Below are 21,890 nucleotides of genomic sequence, written 5' to 3'. Positions count from 1 at the left end.
ATATATATATATATATATATATATATATATATATATATATATATATATATATATATATACACACATATATATATAAATATATATCCTGAAAAATCGGTTTCAAAAAAGAAAAATTTAAAACCTTTTCGGGAATAGAGTTTATTCAGAATTTTTAAAACCATATGAAAACCTTGATCCGGAACACAGACTAAGGAATAGGTAGTCAACATTGAACCGCATAACTGCTAGTCTTCTATCGAATTCCGAATGTTATTGCATTGATGACTGTTACATGATACTTGCAACTTGCAAATATAAAAAACTTTCCGATTTTAAATTTAATTGGGACATAGATATAGTAGCGATTGTGACTGAGAAATGTTACAGGTGGCAATGTGTAGTGACGAAATCACTTTTCTTCACTTTTTCTTTTTCTTTGTCCTTAAACTTTCATTCTTCATGATTCATCTTTGATTGAGCTGTCTCAAATGCAAATAATGCTCCTCTTGCAAGTGATTAACAGGTAATTACACTCCATTTCAAAAATAGCTTAAGTTTGAAACGGATAGTTAAAATAAGATAAAAACAAGAAATGAAAGAAAGAAGTAAAAAAAAAGAAGTTTGTGGTAAAGGTGTACTTCTTTCAAATAGTCCAATTCAAAGTTATCAACCTTATAATTACTATTTGAAACACAATTTTGTTTTCCAGCTGGTAATCTAGAAGGCTTATTCAAATATTTCTGGAAATCTGATATGAAAAGTACACACCAAAATACCGGAAGCGATGCAGTCTTTTTTTCACCTTGTAGGGTGCCCCGAAAAGGATATGGGATGCATAAAGGGAGAGCCTTTGTTACTATTGCCCAAGGAAATATGAGAAACCTCGACATCTTAATCGAACCGAACCCAAGAAAAATCCATCTAAAGAATATCAATACAATTTCACGCTTTCCAAGATACAAGATTAAAAAAATGTCAAACTCAAGATTAGAATGTACTTTCATCAGTTTCTGGAAAATACATGTTCATCATTTACGTAGTGCCTATACATTTGAAAAAACATTCGAAGGAACAACTTGACGAATCACTACAAGAATTCCTCTAATACCTGAATAATCTAGATACGTATTTACAGAGAATACAAAGGAACACAATTAATCCAAACCCAAAATGCCCAAACCTAACAACTAGTAGTCTCAATCCATATGATGGCCTAACATCTTTCAAAAATCTTATACAGTTTCTCCAGCGAAGTTACCTATAAAAATACAAAATTCATAGATGAAGAAATTATTGATGGAACTAGTAAAATACTTTCTCCACGATAATGTTGAATATCTACAGTCCTGACATTCTCGGATTTATATATATGTCAAGGTATTGACTAACAACTACCACTGGATTAAAGAAATTGAAAATTAGTATTCAAATCTTATTCTTAATCGGATACATGATTAATTACTTAGCTCTATTATTGGAGACCTTGGAAAATACACATCAATATCAGACGGAGTACTCACCCACCATTCACTTATTCTTTATATTTTTTACAAAATAAACTCTTGGTAACTTGAGGATCGGAGAGTTCTCTGCAAATAAACTTCTCGAGAGAGAACCAAAACATGGAATTCTTCCCAGATCATCCAAAGAGCTCAGAAAAGGAAGTTTTCCTCTTCCACATCTTGGAAGAACGTCTACCCTCCTCCCCATTCCACCAAAGCTATATTAAAAAATTATGTTACCTTCTGAAATTTAAGGGATTTGGTATTATTATGAAGAAAAGCTTTCTTTCTCTCTCTATTTATCCCTTGGTGTGTCCTAACTAATTCAACTACAACCCACAACACAACTGCGAAAACCCGGAAGTTTCTAGCAACTATCAGCTATAGATCCGTAATTCTTAGTTACTAGCTACTGCCATGGACGGGTCTAGGATGATTATTTGACGAGAAAAATTGAGATTCAATGTTCAAATATAGCCAACAATTTCGTCCCCTCCTCGCCTTTTTTTATGACGTCCTCTGTAACCAGAGAGAGGGAGGGAGAGATATAATAAGACTTTTTATCAGTAACTGAGAAACTCTAGTCTTTATGTACTCTTAATCAGGCAACCCAGCATATACAAATAAACAAATAAAACAGTAAGAATTGTTATTCATATTAGAGAGAGAATACGAAGGATGAGATTTTCATGGAGAGAAAGGTAAGCTTCCTGGGCTGATTAAAGTATTACCTGTACAAAGGTTCCATCAGTAGCCATAGAAACAGGTGGTTTGAAAAAGAGTCTCATGGAAGGAAAAAGCACGTGTTGTATTGACCATTCGCGCTGGGCCCATGCAGTCTCAGCTTCAGAAAGTAGTTCATGTTCAACTTTATTGTCAATCACGTCACTCCCTGAAGAACATTAACTCAGTCAAGTTTATTATAAAACATCACCACGGATGATTTATTTTCTCAATAACAATTTCCTGTTTTTTCCTTCCCAGTCAAGAACCAGCTCCACCCCCTCATCTTTCTAGTAGAAACAATAACATGGTAAAAAAAATGAAATCAAGTAGAATTTTTGGTAGAAATGATCCGATTGAGCTTTAAGTAGATTTAAGTTGAACATGAAATAGAATGCTGCACTAAAAAGAAAAGTATAGGCAATAACTAGAAGTATATAGCATAGCTGGTTCTAATCCAAAATAATCAGCCTAAAGTATCATTGTACGCGCTGCTAAAATTCTAGCTCAGCAGTGAGTGAGGAATGAAATAGTCTATTGTTGAAAAAGGGATTGGACAATTTTTAGCTGAGTAGGTGAGAGATTTCTAAAAATACAAAGGTTTAAGCCCGTGCAAAACTCGTGAGGTGGGCAGCCTCAGTAATCAGTACCCATGTGTTAAAACTAAGAAATGGTTTACATTGCATTGATGTATTTAATATATATATATATATATATATATATATATATATATATATATATATCTGTGTGTGTGTAGATATATAGATAGATAGATAGATAGATATTAAACAAATTAAACTTACGGTATTATTTATACTAATTACAAAAACAAACATTATAAGATAAATGATAACTACTCTAAAAGATAAAGATGAGAAAGAGAATCTAGTCCTAAAGGATAATTTAAGATATGATAAAATATTATGTAGTCTAACACCCCGAGCAAGGCTTAGTTCCGCATCCAAAAGGGTGTGGGGCTACCTCATAAAATAGTGAAATCTTTAGCAATAACATATTACCTTGTCTTACTCCTAAGACCCCCCAGATATACTCCTTTTTTTTGGACATTTCCCTTGTTCAATCATTGAAGTCCTTGCCAATAAAACAACCACAAAGTAATCATTTCAAACTGCTAATGGACCAGGATTGGAAATTGTTTCTATTATAAACAATCAAGGTTCCCAACTAACATTGTGTGCCTAACCCATTATGTTGTCAAGTTTTCCACTGAATTTGTATTGTAAGTCCCACATCGACTAAAATAATACTGATTTATAATATATAAATTGGTGCAAACCTCGTCTTATAAGTCAGTTTTGTGGGATTTAGTTAGATTCAAAGTCCTCTTCTTAACAATTTGATACTTAATAGTTAAGTCAACAATGAATAAAACAATAGGGAGAAATTTATTTAAGTTCTCTAACAACGCCTCTTTATTTCTACAAGGATAAAGAATTACATAAAAACACGGTAAACAAGTTACCCCCAAAAGGAGTGGTTTCCTGGAATACCCAGTTTACACAGTCAGTTTCTTCACCTCCCCTAGTGAAACCAGAGCACTCCATAAAAATGAAATATATTTCCTTAACTGCAACAGAAACATAAAAACCTGCACCTAACAATAACAGATATAGCAAACTGTTTACCCTTTATTTAATCCTTTCTTTTTCCTACAATAAACCAGCAATGTTTTATTATGCACCCAGGATCCAACACACCCTTATTCAAACCTCCGAAATTTAATAAACATAATTATTCTAAAGGAAAGTATGAAACAATTAAATTACATTGGCAACAACTTAACTTTGTCTGCACATACATTACATATGAATTCCAAAGAAAAATCATTTCTGTTAAAATTAGAGACAAGTTTCCATAAAAGATGCTATACATTTGTAAAATTCACTTAGGCCTGTGTATGACATGGTTTGGGCATTCAGTGATGCAACAAATGGAGTACAGGTCAAAAAGGAAACCTTTTTGTAATAAAGTAAGAATTTCATTACGACAGAAGAAATGTCAAGAAATCCTCAATAACAAAAGAACAGACAGAAAGGAGCATAGCTACCCAATTCATCACCACAGCAGGCATGGATGTCAAAATCATGGTTACCAAAAGAAAGGGGTGTGTGAGGTTTAAGAATCATGGTAAGAAACTGATTGAAGCCCTCATATTTGTACCTCATTTCTTTATAGTGGAACTCTACTAGTAAGCATTATGTTTTTCTGGTTAAAGGAATCGTAATTGGAAGATTTGAAAGTATCATTATTGTTAGAGATTTCATGTCAACTAGAGATAAGATCAAACTACAATATATAAGCTTTTGCAAATCTTGTTTTAAAAGTCAGTTTTGTAGGATTGAGTTATGGTTAAAATCTCCTTCCTAATATTGTATCAGAATCTATCTTAAGAAGGTTTCTTGGACCTATTGGGTTTGTCATGCCACATGCTATCAAATCACCTGTAACTGTCTAGTATTACATTTGAGATGTCCACTCCTTGGTGTGATAGTCGGTTAAGTTGGAGATCTTACATCAATTGGAGATAAAATTGAAATGCAATATATAAATGGATGCAAATAACACCTTATAATTTGGTTTTGTAAGATTGAGATTAAAATTGACTTCCTAAAATTTACACAACACAACATTTCAGCTTAAATCAATTCAGCATTCGCTATGCAAAACTTCTTCAACTACCGTAATAACAATAATTTCAAAACTTCATTCAGTCACACAAAACCTCTTTGGGCCGATTTTTACTTTCCTTTATATTATAAGTTTACTGTAGTGTTAACTGAGGATATATCCACACATGTGTGGTATGAATGATACACAAAATAACAAGCATAAGTCCATACCGATATTATCATGGGTATTCTCTTCAACATAGTCATCCATCATTTTTCTCTTCTTGTAAAAAAGAAAACCTTCACCAGATGGATTGGGTAACATCGGTGGATGCATCGCGTAGAAGTTTCCCAGAGCAGCTGAAATTGTTTGAATGCAACTGTTTTCATCTTCCCAGTCAACCTATCATAAAAATGAATCACAATCTTTCAATAGTAAAGAAAAAAACGATGTGATCAGAAAACATTATGAAGCATTTGTAATTATTAATTAGCATGTCCTTGATTATTAGTGGCAACGAATTCAATGGAATAACAGCTGAATAAACAAGATGGTACTTACTCAAACTATAAACAAGAAACACAAAAAATGAACAAATGTTATTGTTAGAATATTTACCCTATTTATCATTGTTAGAGTATTTACTCTATTTATCATTGTTAGAATATCTACCCTATTTATCATCATTATATTGTTTCTAGGATTATTCTATTTATCATCATTATATTATGTCTAGGATTATCCTATTTATCATCATTATATTATGTTTAGGATTACTCTATTTATCATGTACTTTGTATCAAAACTTTCTTATATATAGAATGAGAGTGAGAGGAATCTTTCAAACTCTCAAGAATTATTTTACAGTTTCAATCTCAAGTGTTATAACCATATCAATCATAGTACATAAACTGAACTCAGGCAACAAAAATATAACCCATAATATTAACAATGAGCCCCATATATGCAGAAAAAAGTAACAGAAATTTCTGCAAATAGGTGAAGAGAGAAAGAACATAGAGATCTATAACTGACATCATTGCCCAAACAAAGAGCAAACTCCGGGACCCGATCCATGTCCGGAGTGTATTGATCAAGTATCACAGGAAGTCTAGAGACATTTCCATGCTCATCAATATGAATGCCGAAATATTCCTCCAGCATTTCAGCCTTTTGTTTCAGCAGTTCTGTGTTCATCTGGGGAATAGTAAAACAAATATATGTAAATATAAAAATGTGAAATCCAAAAGGAAACTATCATGTGAATATGTGCATATTGTTGTCAATAAAGGATTATTGGGATAAAAATATGCTCAATAATTCAAAGAATATAGTCAAAGTCTTCCTATTCATATCAATATATTTTTATTTCCTTATTTTAAGAGAGTTTGATTGTTACAAATAGAGGCGATAAAAATATAACTTTTGTGATTGTTATCAATAAAATAATTCTTTATTTCCTTATTTCAAGTTTGTATTAGAGCTCTCAATCTTGGTTGTTTTGTTTCCATTTCCATGTAAACAACTGCCATCACTGACCCAAGATCAGTGGTGGGGCCAGAAAGGTGTGCCCCACACAAGTGATCACAATGTCGGCAATTGCATCACCATTGGAGTCACCACGTAAGTCACGCATCACCACTAGTATCAAAGTGTTTGGCTTGTGCCTAGCTATGACAAGGCCTGACCTAGTGACCTTTTGGCACACAAGACCAATTGTCTGAGGTGAAATTCATCCCTGTGGGTCCTACCTAATGATCTTCCAAATGTGGTGGCCCCTACCAATATGTTGGCCAGAACTAGTTGCAGTGGAGCCAGTACATTTGGAGGATTTTGAAGGGAAAATCAAGATTAGACCACATCAGTGGTGGAGGACCAGAGTCAGATGACTCTAATTTTGGGATAGTGAATATTCGTTACTCATTATTTGGATGTGGCATTTCGTGATTCTTAGGATAAATAGAAACTATATGCTCTACTCCTCTGCTAAAGAGATATAGAATGATTGAAATAACATTCTTGCTTTGAAGAAGGATTTTGCCACATGTTACCATATTGAAAGTAGGGTGTTTAATGCTAAACGGGATTTCTCTATATCGGAATATCAAGGAATTTTGCATAGGTTGTGGATCAAACTAAATTAATGCCAAAATTTGAAGATAAAAGTTGCCTTATTTAGTTCCCTACTCTGTTTCAAAATCCAGTAAAGCCAATGAAATCCTACGAAGACATACTTTTTGAAGTGAGGGCTTTTGGAATGGATTCTAACAATTGACGGACCCAAACAAATGTAGTTTGTTAAAACAAAGACCTCCTAAACCTATTGAACTGGTGTTGTACAAGTAAAATAGAATGCTGAGTAAGAAAAGAAACAATTATGCTTCAATAATCCTAACCGAGAGTAAATAAAAGCTACCATTATTGAAGACACATCGGGTAAAAAATTCATTCATGAAAGGCCAGAGGGAGATTACTTCTGCAATCTTCTCTTGTAATGTGTCATCATCATTACAATCCGAATCGAGGTCCTCTTCCTTGAGCGCCAATATAATCAAGTCTTTCAAGGGAACTGGATCATTTAGTTGAATGGCATTAAAATGGCCAAAACGGCTGAGAACTTGCTGATACATGAGTTCTTTGCTGCAATAAATTTAGGATATAATGTCAATGACAACTTCTAGAGAGCACTTAGGCGGAGGGCCAAAATTAATTTTTGATTTCTAACATGCTCCATCATAAAAGAATGCTAAGGGCCTAAAATTTTAACTTAATAATTTCTATTGCTTTGAATTATTAATTCTCCTACTTGTTTAGATCAACACAAGAATGTTTTATGTTCATAATTATGATTTGTTATAGAACTTTGCATTAAATATTTCACAGCTTAAACTAACAAAAACATAATATCTACCTCAAGTTCACAACATTTGCAAGATAAAGACAGGTATTATGTTGAAGCAAAGCGAAAACATCATCTGCCATTCCAACATATGTGCAATGCCTTACAATGTCCATCATGCCTACAGGATAAAAGTCAGTAGGAAAAATTCTCAAAATCAACCTGCATCGGTACATCACAGGACAGAATCTCCATTATCAGTAGTCTAGAAACATACCAGGGTCACAATTGTTATTTATCTCATCAAGAAGTTCTTGAACACTTGTGAGTTCTAGAGAATCTTTCAGGTTCCTTCTTTGTCTAATGGAAGACCTGGCAAGGGACAAAGCAAATTAGCAATATATATATTCCAGTCATTGAAATGTATCTAACATTGGCAAACTTCTAACAGCCAAACATATATGAAAAGGATAGAAATTTCTAAACTGCTTTAAGAAACCCTCCGAATTATTGAGCATGCATAGAACATGATTACAACCTTGAGGTTCAGGAAACAAGACAAATAGGAAAATATATCAAAAAGCATAGAAATCAAATCTTAATCACTAATAACTCGTATGATTTGACTATATTAAAGAGGTAAGTTTTAGAAAGTGGATACTAAACCTAACTTGATCTCACAAAATTGGCTTGTACGATAACATTTGCATCCACTCACTTATAGTTGATGTGGGGTCTTCAACACACTCCCTTTCTAACAAGTATTGTTTAACTTCATGCCCTCTAACAATATAAATGTTCAGCTTGAGCAGGGGTGTTAAAGATATGATTTGAAAGGATGAAGTACATTGAAGATTGATTATCACTTTGATATAGAGACCGTCATGTTCTGGAAATGTGTACTAGCTTTGTCATTATTTACTTTGGCAACTTTGGCAACCAACTTGTAGACATGTTTGCTAAGTCTCTCAAGAGATCTTATGTTGATGACATTTGTAACAAGTTTGTCTAACATGATAGTATATACTTCATCTTGAGGAATAGTCTTAGAGATATAAGTTGATTACATTAAATAGGTTACCAAATATTTTCCATTATTAGATATTGATTTTATTCCTTATTATTCTATCTCTTTTTTCATTATAAACAAATTACCAATGTGCGTACCTAACACGGAATTCATAATATAATCTATATTCCTTATCTATTTCCCCCTTTTCAAAGTGGTATAAAAGTGATATCATACTTTATGATCTGTTTTGTCACTAATCCTTTCAGCGATAGAAATATACAACTCCTAAATAGAATATATATTTTCATTCCTCTCCCTTATGTTGGAGCAAACATGATATTTGTCTCCTAAATAAAATTCCATCCTCATCTCCATTGAATAACAAGTATACCAATACCCACCCAAATATTAATTAAATTACAGAAAATAAAAATAAAAGCGGAAGAAGCATGATATTATCAAGAACTCAATGCCAAAAAGACATTTTCTTCTCTCTAATGGCAAATAACGACGAAGAATTCTAATTGCATAAATTTCAAAATAGAGTACAAAATAAGGTAAGAATATTTTAGTAATTTAAAACAAAGGAGTGGAGACAAGACAGATAAGTACACACTCATTCTCATCCCAATAGTCAATTTAAAATGACATATATTATGCATACTCATACTCATTTACCCTTGACAACGAAAATGAGATGAACAATATTAAGAGATAGAGATCCTAAAGAAAACACAAGAAATACATAAAGTAACAAAAACAAGATAAAAAAACTCAAACGTACTGAAATAATTAAGAATGTACTGGTTATTGAAACCCACTAATATTATAAGTTTTAGCTTAGTAGATATAAAAACGTTAATGAAATATATGGGAACCACCTCACAGCATTCAAACTAGCACTCATTTCAAGATTTCTATCAGACGTAATTTGTGTGTAGGCATGTAATCTTCCAGCAGGATCTAATGAATCTGTTCTAACCATCTTATGTACAGGCACTTTCAATGGTCTTGAACCTATCATCATAAATGTTATGTAAGCCAAAAACAAAAGGTATGCAACATAAGAGACAAGAAAATGCATCAAACCTGTTGGCATAGGGCTGAGGTCAACCTCCTTACTTATATTAATACGAGGTAGTGGAGATTGTGCAGTAGTCTGCCATAGTAGAGAAGTATGCAAAGAAAGTGTTTGAATTAATGAGAAAAATTATGATGCAGACCAGAATATGGATTCATGTTTGCATAAACCGTTAATTATTAAAAATGAAGAGATGTTTTAGTATTTACAGTTGATACAGGATATGTTCATGAGATAAAGGTAGGGGATAACTTGATACATGAATATTAATTCAAGAACTTGTTGGAGCATATAGTTAAGTAGGCCTTTAGTAAAGTTTGGTTTCATTTAAAGAAAGAATCAATCTGATTATTAGTTAAATAAAGTGATAGTGGACATGGCAATAGGAAAGGTTTAACTAAATTGAAAAAGCCTAAAAAATTCAAAATTGAGTTATGGAGACCCAAGAACATCACAAACCATTTTTTAAATGCATGAAGCTGACTTTGGTTCTGTTGGAATCAAAGACATACAAAGTGTTTTACCTCTAAAAGTTTTAATGATAAAAACTGTAATATATTAACGAAATTCCTCAGTAGAAAGAAATCAAGACTTGTCAAATGTGCTTAGTTTTATAGAAGACTTGTAATTTGTTTTCTATAAAATCATATTGACACCTGCCTTTCCTACCGATGAATTCAATTGATGGAGCCAAAATCAATATACTAGGAAATACTTAAAGTATGTGCTAAAAACATTAAACATTGAGTATTACGCTGCAAACATACTTGTTCTTGAAATGTCCTTGCCTCATTGGAACTCCTCAATATTGATTCAATCACCGACTGTATCTTCTCAATGATGACTTCCTGATTTAAAAGGCTCACCTGTATGCAAACAAATGCACTATTTTCAACATCAGAGAATGAAGAAATAGGGTATCATGGTGGTATCATTTACTGGGGATAGCAGTTTCATCCCGCCCAAAGTTTTCATGGTGGTAAAGGGAGACAACATGTTTTCTACATTTCAAGCTCAAAGTGCTCTTCTTTATGTGAGGGGATATTAAACATACAACTCATCATGAATTTTTACCTATTGGCTTGATTTTAGTGATGGAAAGTTAGTCCAAGACATGATATCAAAGTCTATATGACCATGTGGTTAGAAATTCGATCCATGGCATACTTATTCGTCTAAACAAAAAGTGAATTTCAGCACCATGTATTGTGGTTAACCCATGCATATTCCATATTTCAAGCTCAAAGAGTGCAAGATGGCATGTTAAATACGAAAATATTGAGATATCTTCCACAAACAACTTAAGCTTTTGAGCTAGTTAGTTCATGACACCATCAAAATTCAATTTCCTTAGCAAATATCATGAATAAACAACACATCAGAAACTTAATTGATTACTTCATCAATTTTGTTCAGAACCATCTAACCCTAAATTATAACTTCATAGCCAACATTTACCACAGCCAAATAGCCAAAAAACTATACATAACCTAAGATACTTTAACCCACCTATTTTCTAGCTTAAGAGCTAAATGTTTTGCCAGTAGTAACACCAAACGTTGAGTCAATGACCTAGCAATAATAATCATAAAGAATCACTAACATGCATATTCATAACTAGATTTTTACCTCCCTCTTTGTCGGATGTACATTGACATCAACATTTTCTGGTGGTAAAACAATTGAGATATATATGAAGGGCTTAGAAGCTTTTGGTAACGTTGCTGCATAAACAATTTCAATAGCTCTCTTCAATGCAGAGCACTCAACCAGTCTATCTGAAGAACATAGACAAGATTTTCTTGAGAATCTATAAACAGTTATCTCATGTTAGATAATGAGAAATTTGAAGTAAATAAAGATAAACACTTAACAAAAGAGGGGCGAAAATATGTACTGACAGTGCAATGTTTTTATATAGTCATCTAATTACAAACAACTATATATGGTTAGTTTCTTGACTTTGATAATCAACACTATAATAGTCACACAAAAGATGATTTTTTAATTAATCGACAGTATAAAAATAATTTACACTAGAAGTATATATCCTATCGACAGTATAAAAATAATTTACACTAGAAGTATATATCCTATCGACAGTATAAAAATAATTTACACTAGAAGTATATATCCTATCGACAGTATAAAAATAATTTACACTAGAAGTTTTTCTTTGCCTTTTCTTCATATCAAAATTCTGATATATTCATAAAACCCTAAAAAAAATATATCGCACAAAACTTACCAAAGATGAAAGTGAAACTACATATTTAGTGTTTCAATATGCACCCAACCAAGAATTAGTATGGGATATTGAAGCAGATGCAAAAGCAAAAATCAAAGACCAAACATTTTTTACATTTTCCCAGAAAATCCTCTTACGCATTTGCAAGAAAAAGGATGTGTTAAATAACCCTTTCAAATACCTTTGCACAGTGAAGAGTCTTCTAACACCAGTGTATATTATTTTTATACACAGTAGCATTCATCTAATAGAAAAACACCTTCAAAATTTTAAAAGCACCACAGTTAATGTTTGTACAATTCATGTATACCATTGATGAAAAGCACCATTGTGATTTTCTTTGCAGCATAATTCGCATTGGACATGTAGCCGTGCATCTCAAAAACCGAAGAAGACGGATCATCGTCTGAAGCTTCAATTTCAATCAGGTTGCGAACAACTGAGACACCATAAATAGATTTGATGGCATCTAGCCTTGAAGACGTGGCAACAGTGTGAACATCAGCTCTAACAGCTCCATGCTGATTGCAGTAAGAGTCCCAAACAGCCAGTGAAAAAATAACATATGTAATTTAAAATGTAGCTAGCTAATAAGATTACATGAGCAAATAGGTTTTGTAGCTCAAGAGACCAACCTTTCTGCAAGAGAAACTGACTTTCATGTGATGAATAGCAAATCGGCTTACCAAGTCTACAATCTTTGAATAATCATCAGAAGTATTCTGCAGTGTCTTCCTCCTTGCAGCCATGTTATAGAACAGATTCTCAACCTATCAACAAATTTACTTTCAGGTAATCAGAAAGCAACATCCTAATCAACTTCATTACACATCATTAATAATATAAAATATAGACAAAAATTACTGAATGGCAATTTTGGCCTATTACTGCTATCCTTTCACACATTTGGTTCCCACTATTTTAACTAAGCAAAAAAGTGCATGTCAGCACAATATTAGACATCACGTTAACATCAATAAGTAAACCAAAATTGTACAATTAAAATAGTAAGATCAAAATTGGCGGACAAAAATGATGGAGTGATCAAATTCGTGAAGTCATAATAATGAGACAAAAAGTATAATGAAATCTAAAAATATGCACAGCATTGTTGACGCATAAATAGACCATTAATAATATCACATATTAATGACAATGTCATTTAGTTTAATATATAAATACTTACGTGAAAATAAATCACAATGAAACAAAAGGAGAAGCCATGACGAAAGCATTAGTTTACCAACCATTATCTGTGTTCCTTTAACAGCAGCACATGGCCTGGGTTCGTGCTCCATGACACCATCTCTGTAGGACACCCTGAACCATAGAAGCATAAATCTAATATACTATATGTAAGAAACAAGCTTCTTATAAAGGTTTTCTAGGACAACTTTTTGTTAAGCATTTTTAAGAAATAAATAAATAAAAATGTACATATAAGTTTGCTTCATTTTTTTCTTATTTTCTTCTGCCGGAAGTATTTATCTAATCAAAATCTCAATTAATTATACATGTATCCGTTTAGATAAACTTCTCGGAAAATACTTCTAGGAAAGCAATAAAAAAAATATGAATCTCTATGTAAGCTAAAATTAGCTTCTCTGAAAGAAGACTTTAATGGAAAAGTTTATTTAATTTTTGTGTCTTATATTTTTCGCCTGAAGCGCTGGATAGAAGAATATGCAACCAAAAGCACACTATAAAAGTATGGAAATGGATAAAAACATGAAAAACTGAGTGCCTGTAACCGTGCAACTGGTCTTTGGTAATCGTGGTGACGGTGACGTGACCGACATAGGTCATGCTAGCGAGAGCCTCGCCGCGGAATCCCATCGACTTGATGCGCTGCAAGTCCTCAAACGCGGAGAGCTTGGACGTCGTGTGGCGCTCGCACAGAATCGGCAAGTCCTCAAACTGCATACAAGCAGAATAAAAAACGCTAGCACAGTGTGAAATTACACGACGAACAAATAAAAAAGAAACGGAAGATTGAATTGAGATGACTGACTCGGATTCCGTGGCCGTCGTCGGAGACTTGGATGAGTTTAAGGCCGCCATCCTTGATGAGGAGATTGACGGAGGAGGCGCACGCGTCGAGGCTGTTCTCGAGGAGCTCCTTGACGGCGGAGACAGGACGCTGAATGACCTCGCCGGCGGCGATTCTGTTGACTACGGAGTCACTCAGGCGCTGGATTTTGGGAGGCTCCATGCGGGACAAGGGTTCGCTCTCAAGCTCAGTGTCTTCCATGCATTCACGCACCACTTCAATTCGATGTGCTCAATTTGTGTTGCTTCGTTGGCGCGGGTATCACACACACATCTAATAAATTAATTTGGTTTCACAAATAATATTCAAACATAATTTAAATTGAAAATCCACTCCATAGACCTATGTCCAAAAAAGTATTCTACACACATTTTTTTAAATGTTCTAAAATAACTAGATAATAATCACTTCACTCAATTAACTAAAATATAAGATTCTAATGATTCAATTGAAAAATATGTAAATTTTGAAGTTTTAATGGACCAAAAATATTTAATAAATATTAAATTGAAAATATAAAAGTTTGTCAGAAATTTAAAATTTAATTAAGTTTAAATTTTATTATATAAAAAAATTGAATTATTAAATTGATGGGTAAAAGAAAAACAAAATAGCAGGCCCAAAACCGGAACCCTAAGCCCAATAAGAAGGATGCAGAGAGTTGTCTTCATTGGCTTGTGCATGGGCGTAGGAAGAAGAATATTGAATGTGAAAACTCAATGTATTGTTGTAATTGTATTTGAATGTAGCTGATTTGCTTGTTCATCCTATTCCAATCTGCACCATCATTTCTTGTTCCTCATCCATTACAGATAAATACCAAAACCAAAGCACAAGAAAAATTCTAGAAAGAAACGCAGCTTTTCTCATACCTCACTCCAATGGCCACGCGAAAGCTGATTCGCGATTTCTTCCTCTCTAAACGATCACTTCTTCTTCCTTCCCCTCAGCACCAGCACCAGGTTCCTTTCATTTCCCAAATTTATCTATCTGTAAATTGTTTGATTATTCATTTATTTATTGCTGTTGTTTGTTGCTTGGATAGGGTTGGAATAGGAATAGAAGGTTACCTCTGGACTGGGAAGATAGACGTAGATACAGCGTCTTCAATGACTTCTCGAACAAGATTAAAGGCGAAGCTGTTAGGTATTCCTCTCTCTGTCCTCTCTGAATTGAATTGCACCGTGACACTTATAACTGCTATGTTCGAGTCCAACGAGCTAGGCCAGTGAAGTCAAAGAGCTTATTAATACGTTAGAGTGTTTTAAATCTCAATGATTTTCCAAAGCAATGCTCTTAATTTCTATTAATAAACCATTGAAGATGCCAAAGTCCAAATAAATTCGGACCTACTTCTAGAAATTTCTCCAGCTATCTGGCAAAACTATAGCATCTTTCATAGAAAGAAGGAATTAAAAAAAACATGGGAATTCACTGCAACTTATATACTTGCAGTATAAAACACACACACATGCACATACACCTGCTTTACAAGAGAAATAAAAATTGTTCTTAAGATATGTTTTGTACTTTAAACAGCTTGGGTTACAATTGTACGTAATAGATAATGGGATTATTTATTATCCTTGTGCATGTCTCTTCTGATCTGGTCCATTTAATTCCTTCGTAATGTTTGTTGGAACAATAGTGGTTATATGCAAGTCACTTTCCTGAAACTAAATGAACACATAGGCTTCACCTTTGATATAATCCTTATATGTTTTGTTCGGTTGATTTTTTTTGAGGTTTTATTTTCTTTTATGGGTGTTACTGTCTGCATTATCAGTTTCTTGTCTTTGATGGTTGCAGAAACCAAGAATTCCAACAGTCTGTCAAGGAGCTGAAGGAAAAAGCAGATGAGCTTAAAGGGGTAAAAGAAGAGCTAAAAGAAAGGTAAGTGTTGTATTTGGTGGCCATGACTTAGTATTTTTTGCATTACTGTTAATAGGCTGTGACGTACCATCGTATGTCAAGGCTGGCTCAACTCTTTAACGGAGGCCTCATATGGTTAAATGGCTAATACAGAACAAAGCAGAAAACTGAGAAGCTGTACAAACAAGTGGACGAGGTTTGGACAGAAGCTGAAGCTGCGGCAAAGAAGGTATAATCAAAGGTCATACTCAGTTTCTACTCTTGGTTAGTAATGGAAATTAATTATGATAAAAGGGGGAAAGAAACTCACTTCTGATGCTCTGTAGTGGTATTAGAAAATGCTAAATAAGCAACTGAGTTTTACATCAATGCATAAATAGACTATGAAGTCATTGGATGTGTAATTGTGTAGAAAGTCTATTGTGGACTTACACTGATCTTGATACAAATTTCATGGTCTAATTTATTTTTTATTAGGTAAAAAGATGCATACCTTAGATTTCTATTCATGTCATTCTTCCATTGTTTGTTTGTGCAGCTAATTGCGATTGTTATGAACTTTGTTCCTGGGAACTTGGTATCCATATATCTATTTTGAGTAAGCCAGCATGCTTCATGGAATTTAATTGTACGTTTGCAGGTTTCTTACAATGTTAAAGAGAAAATTTCAGCTGCAACTGAGGAGGTCTGTTTATGATCTAAAACTCTGTTGTTGAAAGTGATTGACAATTGGCAGGTTATTGATACTGCTCTTGTTTAATCAGGTGAAGGGAACTTTTGGAATAGGAAAGCAAGATTCTTCCGGATCCACTGATTCTTCAACCAAACAGGGTGCTGATGTAAATGGAGAAGACAAGACATCATCTCAGGAAGAGCAAACCCAGCAATCTGGATCTAGCAATGCTGCAGATTCATTGTTTGGGAAATTTAAATCAACTATTTCCTCTCCAAAAATTTCTTCTGCCTTCCAAAAATTAAAGGATGCAAAGTTAGTTGACATAACCAAAAAAAGTTATGACATAGTAAAAGAGGAATTAAGCAGTACTCCAACAAAGAGAAAGCGAGTTCCGTTCGCATCAAGTGGTGAAAAAAGTACAAGAACAGAGCTTGTTGTTATGCCATCTAAACAATCTTGGTGGGGTAAGAAATTTGATGAGTTCAGGGAGAAGGTAACTTGGTTGCAATCCTTCTGTAATTGGATTTTCCTGAAATGCTTTCCACTGAATTATCTTTGCTTTTTCGTAAAGGTAAAAGGCCATCCAGTATCCAAGCGGTTCCTTAAGTATAGTGACCCAGTGAAGACAAAGGGCCAGGAGGTATACTCTACTCTGGACTCTTTAGGTTCTTTATTCTATTAAAACGATTGTGTTCCTAATGGTGGTTTGCAAGGTTATCAAACTCGCGAGTTTACGTAAACTCGTGAGAGTCGAGTAAACTCGACTTGTACACTCAACTCGTAAACTCGTAACGAGTTTACTTCAGATGAAAAATACTATATAAAAAATATCTTAATTCAAATAAGTTTACAAAATTATATAACTTTAAATAAATAAAATTTATAGATATATAGTTCATAAAAATAAATATTGTAAAACATAAATACTTGGATTATTGTCATTAATTTTGATGCATTTCATTAAAAAATATAATAAAAAAAGACCAAACGATCTTGTTTTTCTTAATTTCCCCCCTTTCAAGCTCGTATAATCGTTCCAAACTCGCGATTTTACACTATCCTACCGATTTCACAATTAATTTTACAGAGTTTACGCAGAAAAGAGTTTACTTCTGAGTTAACTCGGAAGCCATGTCTGGAAACGTAAACTCGTAAGAGTTTAAGAGTTAACTCGAGAGTTTGATAACCATGGTGGTTTGTTATATTATGATATATTGTGCAGCTTGTCTCACTTGCATTCTTAAGCATTAGTGTCCTATTTAATTATGAATGTGCATGGAGAAAATGTTACATGTTTTAACTTTCAAATCACATTTTTTGGCATAGTATTATATATATTTATTGGAATTGACAGATAGTAGAGGACTTGCGGGAAAGATATGAGACCAGTGATAGCCCCATTGTTCACAAAATACAGGAGTATGTGATCAAGTTTCTCTTTGCACTCATTCTTGTTCTTTGGAATTAGATATATCAAATAATTGGTTATGCATGCTGCTATACTTGCTTATTATAGTCTAAATAGTATCAATGTATGATGTGAATTTAAGCCCTAATTCACCATAAATTTATTTTACAGTATCAATGATAGTATGTTTCAAGAGACAGATGCTGCAATTTCTTACAAGGAAATACGTCAACGGGATCCGTAGGTTCTCATGACTTTTGTTTCTATCTTAGTGTTAGCATTTTATTATTTGAATTGGCTAACATCTTTTCTTTTATTTGGTTACATGGACCAGTTATTTCTCATTACCAGAATTTGTTGTGGAAGTTCAGGAGGCGATAAAACCAGTTCTTAATGCTTACATCAAGGTTGGTTATAGTTTGAACAAGAATGCTTAAAATGTGTTCTCTTTTATGTGCAATCAATTTCTCATTCCATTTTTGAATCAGGCATGGGTTCATGACCAATACTTAGGTATAATTCTATTTGCTATCTTATTCTAACAAGTGACACTTGGATGACTTATAAAGTTTACACTTTTACATTTCATTGTTTGCTCATCTCTGGTCACTTGTCTTTCTTTTAGAACAAATACTCAACATCATCACCAGTTCTAAGTTGTAACTGAAATGGATATTTTCATGCAAAGTCTAGTGTAATCAAATAAAAAAGGGAAAACTGGATGACGATTATGATAACTCGTGGCATTGGATGTATTGTTTAGGTTATATATATATAAACTATAATGCTAGATTTTCTGATATACTGACAAGAATCTTAATCAACAATCATCAAGTAAGAACACTTTTTTAATAATCATTTTGGATTTAAACCAACAATTAGGTTAAACCTTTGGATTTAATGTTATGTTTAATGAGAATCACTTTAGTGAAAAAGAAGGGAGGCAATGTCTTCAAATATGGGTTAAGAAAGATAACAATGTGCCCGGTTGGATGTGTGGGGTTCATTAACACGAAATGGTTGTTTGAAGATTTTGACTTCCTACACATGAAAAGGGCAGAGGCAGCTTTTAGTTGAAGTCGGAGAAGTTGGCTACTGAAGTGGAAGAAGTTGATCATGATAAGTTGTTAAAAACTGTTACCTGTATCACTTGTTTAATACAAAACATGATAGGGATAAAGCACTTTCATCTAAGCTTTATTCTAAATCTACATTTGTGGCTGGGCTGTATTTATGATTTATGAATCAGACTTTGATTTTAATTATATGTACAGGGAGATGTTGAAACATTAAAGAAGTATTGCAGTCCTGAGCTGGTTGAACGCTTGAAAGCAGAGCGTCATGCTTACCAAAGCAATGGCATATTCTTTGATAACAAGGTGAGATTTTCAATTTTCTTAATCTTGTTGCTTTCTTTGTTCAATGACTTCTTGTTTTGAATGTGGTTGTTTGGGATAAAGAGGTACTGTAATAAAAAAAAAAAAAAAAAAAAAAAAAACTGTAATGATTTAAAGAAAAACAGATCATGTGTTTGTGGTGATTAATAAGTTCCTATTTTAAAGAAAATATTTTCTTTTGCAGCCACACGAATTTTCAACGAATTTCAATGTATCTATGTCAGATACATTGAAATTTGTTGAACCCTTTATTTACTGTATCGGTGCATGAAAGAGGTTTTACCCATAAATGATGCAATTCTATATAAAGTCTCTTTTATCCGAATTTATCTTAGTTAAGATAATGTAACATTCTATTGTGAATCTACGTAATTATTTGTGCAACTAAACATGGTTAAGGTTCTTTACCTACTAGGATATTTCATTTTTTTTAATTATTTAACACTAATGCAGATCCTGCATGTATCCGAGCTGGATGTAAGAGAGACCAAGATGATGGGTTCATCTCCGGTGATTATTGTAATGGTATGTAATTTATTACTTCCCGAACTTAATTGCTAATTTAGAAATTTTATTCTTATGAAGTAGAATGAAAATGGATGATTCTGTTACAATGAATTTTCAGTTTCAAACACAGCAAATCTACTGTGTACGTGACAGGAATGGGGCAATTACGGAAGGAGGCAAGGTAAATGCTGTGTTTTCTAACGGTTTATATTTTGATTGCTATATGTACAATGTGCAAAAAGCTATGCCATTTGAAAGTGGGTACCTCTTGTTCACGTAAACATTTATAATGCCATTTACTTTACAAATTTTGTCTTTCCTTACCCTTTAAGAATCTCGATGAAATTTGACCCCATCTTACACTTCAATTCCATTTTTTATATTTTTCACATTTAAATGTATACTGTGTTGAAATGCTTGGGTTTCACAGTTGCACTGATATAAAATGGTTTGTTTTGTATATAGAGAAATACATGCAAATAACGTAATAATTACCCCTCGTGACCCATCTCTGCATGTGGCTCTTATCATGTCTCAATGCTGTCTGTTTTTTTTATCTGTACATCATGTTCGTTATGGTTATGGTTTTTGGTGTCCTCATGAGTAGTAAATTTTTAGTGTTGTCCTTATTTCATGTAAGTCTGATAGAACAAGTTTCTCTATAAACACTTCTATTGAAGGAAAAAAATGAATTTTTCTACAAACTAAATTCAATTGTACCAAAAAAATTAAAATTGGAGGGATTGTACGGAAGAGTTTCTACAAATTATTTTATGCATAAGCTAAATTTTATGGAGAAGTTCATTTTAGTTTTCGTATTTTTTCCTCCTCTGAAAATGTGATTATGAAGAAACTTATCCAAAGAGACCATTAGAAATTAATGTATGACAATCTTGGACATGTGTGACACCACTTTCATGGAGTGACTACAGCCTTGTCTAATTTTAACTCTGATTTATTTCTATGCTAGGACACAATCCACACTGTATTCTATTTATGGGCATTACAACAAATGGATCAAGAAGATCGTGGAGAAGATGGCATTTACCTAATGTGGAGACTAAGAGAGATGCAACAGCAAGGCATCCAAGCCCTCATCTAGTTTTTGACATGACTTCCTTTTCCAGGGATTTTTTTTTCTTGGGGCCAAGTTGTTGTATCCCGGTGATTAAATCCAATAGTTTTTTCATACTAACTAGAAAAATAATTTGCACTTGAGTTCATTGTTCTGTTACATGAGCTGGGGCAAAGGTTTTACTCTGCCCTCAACCCAGAAATTGTTAATATAGTGGAGACAAATTATTTGTTTTTTTATGAAAAAGAAAATCTTATCAGGTCCGTACAGTAAGCACATTTCTTTGTTTACCAGAAGGCTTGGATACGGAGATTCTGATGAATTTGGAAGTATGTAACTGAAAGTCCCTCCATTGAACATCTTGAATAAGTCTAAAATATTCTAATCATTCGTATTACAGGTGAACTTATGGTTTGTAAATGGCTATTGCTAGAATTCGTCGGATTTAAAAATTTAAAGGCAAAGCGAAATTACTTTTTAGTTACCATTTTGAAACATGAGATGAAAACACGAATTAGCTTCGTTTTCAAGAACACGAGTTATATGCTTTTTATTGATGTAAATATATTTCAAGATTCTGAAAATAAAATTAAAACAAAGAAAAGAAAGAAGAAAACGTTTTTGGATGAAAAAAAAAATTAAGTGTTTTGTGATATGGAGCGTAAATTATCAACTTTTATCTTTTGAATATGGACGAAGAGAAGTAAAATGAAAATACTTGAGAATTAAACTGTAAAATAATTCTAGAGGGCTTGATTGATCTCTCTCATAATCTTCTATTTATAATAATAAATTGATACAAGAGTACATGATAATTAGAGTAATTTAGACACAATATAATCATGATAATTAGAGTAACCTAGACACAATATAATCATGATAATTAGAGT

At 33.2% G+C, this 21,890-nt stretch overlaps 2 protein-coding genes across 9 annotated transcripts in view; one reads left to right on the top strand and one right to left on the bottom strand.

Annotated features, from left to right (window-relative positions):
• The window catches only part of LOC106762345 (DNA mismatch repair protein MLH1), a 14,747-nt gene extending 380 nt beyond the window's left edge, over positions 1-14,367 (bottom strand). The window contains exons 1-17 of one of the 8 annotated variants that reach the window (XM_022781573.1): positions 14,027-14,365; positions 13,760-13,932; positions 13,263-13,335; positions 12,651-12,785; positions 12,326-12,536; positions 11,397-11,545; positions 10,535-10,633; positions 9,776-9,845; positions 9,568-9,703; positions 7,952-8,046; positions 7,747-7,855; positions 7,310-7,475; positions 5,871-6,032; positions 5,066-5,237; positions 3,688-3,819; positions 2,213-2,373; positions 934-1,237 (exon numbers count right to left, since the gene is read on the bottom strand). In XM_022781573.1, coding sequence (XP_022637294.1) covers positions 1,193-1,237; positions 2,213-2,373; positions 3,688-3,819; positions 5,066-5,237; positions 5,871-6,032; positions 7,310-7,475; positions 7,747-7,855; positions 7,952-8,046; positions 9,568-9,703; positions 9,776-9,845; positions 10,535-10,633; positions 11,397-11,545; positions 12,326-12,536; positions 12,651-12,785; positions 13,263-13,335; positions 13,760-13,932; positions 14,027-14,266 — 2,328 coding nt within the window. In that variant the 5' untranslated portion in view covers positions 14,267-14,365 and the 3' untranslated portion in view covers positions 934-1,192. Of the gene's footprint in view, positions 1-933; positions 1,238-2,212; positions 2,374-3,223; positions 3,297-3,687; positions 3,820-5,065; positions 5,238-5,870; positions 6,033-7,309; positions 7,476-7,746; positions 7,856-7,951; positions 8,047-9,567; positions 9,704-9,775; positions 9,846-10,534; positions 10,634-11,396; positions 11,546-12,325; positions 12,537-12,650; positions 12,786-13,262; positions 13,336-13,759; positions 13,933-14,026 lie in introns of those variants that run through there. The other 7 variants (XR_002668046.1, XR_002668047.1, XM_022781572.1 and 4 more) reach the window with 7 other exon arrangements.
• A 579-nt stretch (positions 14,368-14,946) lies between these two features.
• LOC106762892 (mitochondrial import inner membrane translocase subunit TIM44-2) lies at positions 14,947-21,290 on the top strand. The gene is made up of 14 exons (XM_014647004.2): positions 14,947-15,027; positions 15,111-15,211; positions 15,875-15,958; positions 16,091-16,166; positions 16,578-16,622; positions 16,702-17,106; positions 17,185-17,253; positions 17,968-18,032; positions 18,193-18,261; positions 18,356-18,428; positions 19,296-19,400; positions 19,872-19,943; positions 20,044-20,106; positions 20,896-21,290. The coding sequence occupies exons 1-14, from the start codon at positions 14,947-14,949 to the stop codon at positions 21,025-21,027; spliced, it is 1,440 nt and encodes a 479-aa protein (XP_014502490.1). The 3' UTR covers positions 21,028-21,290.
• The last annotated feature ends 600 nt before the right edge of the window (positions 21,291-21,890 follow it).

Source organism: Vigna radiata, chromosome 5 (assembly GCF_000741045.1).
Source record: "Vigna radiata var. radiata cultivar VC1973A chromosome 5, Vradiata_ver6, whole genome shotgun sequence".
NCBI classification, from domain to species: domain Eukaryota; kingdom Viridiplantae; phylum Streptophyta; class Magnoliopsida; order Fabales; family Fabaceae; genus Vigna; species Vigna radiata.
The sequence above is the reverse complement of the archived record's forward strand: the minus strand, read 5'-3'. Positions and strand labels throughout refer to the sequence as shown.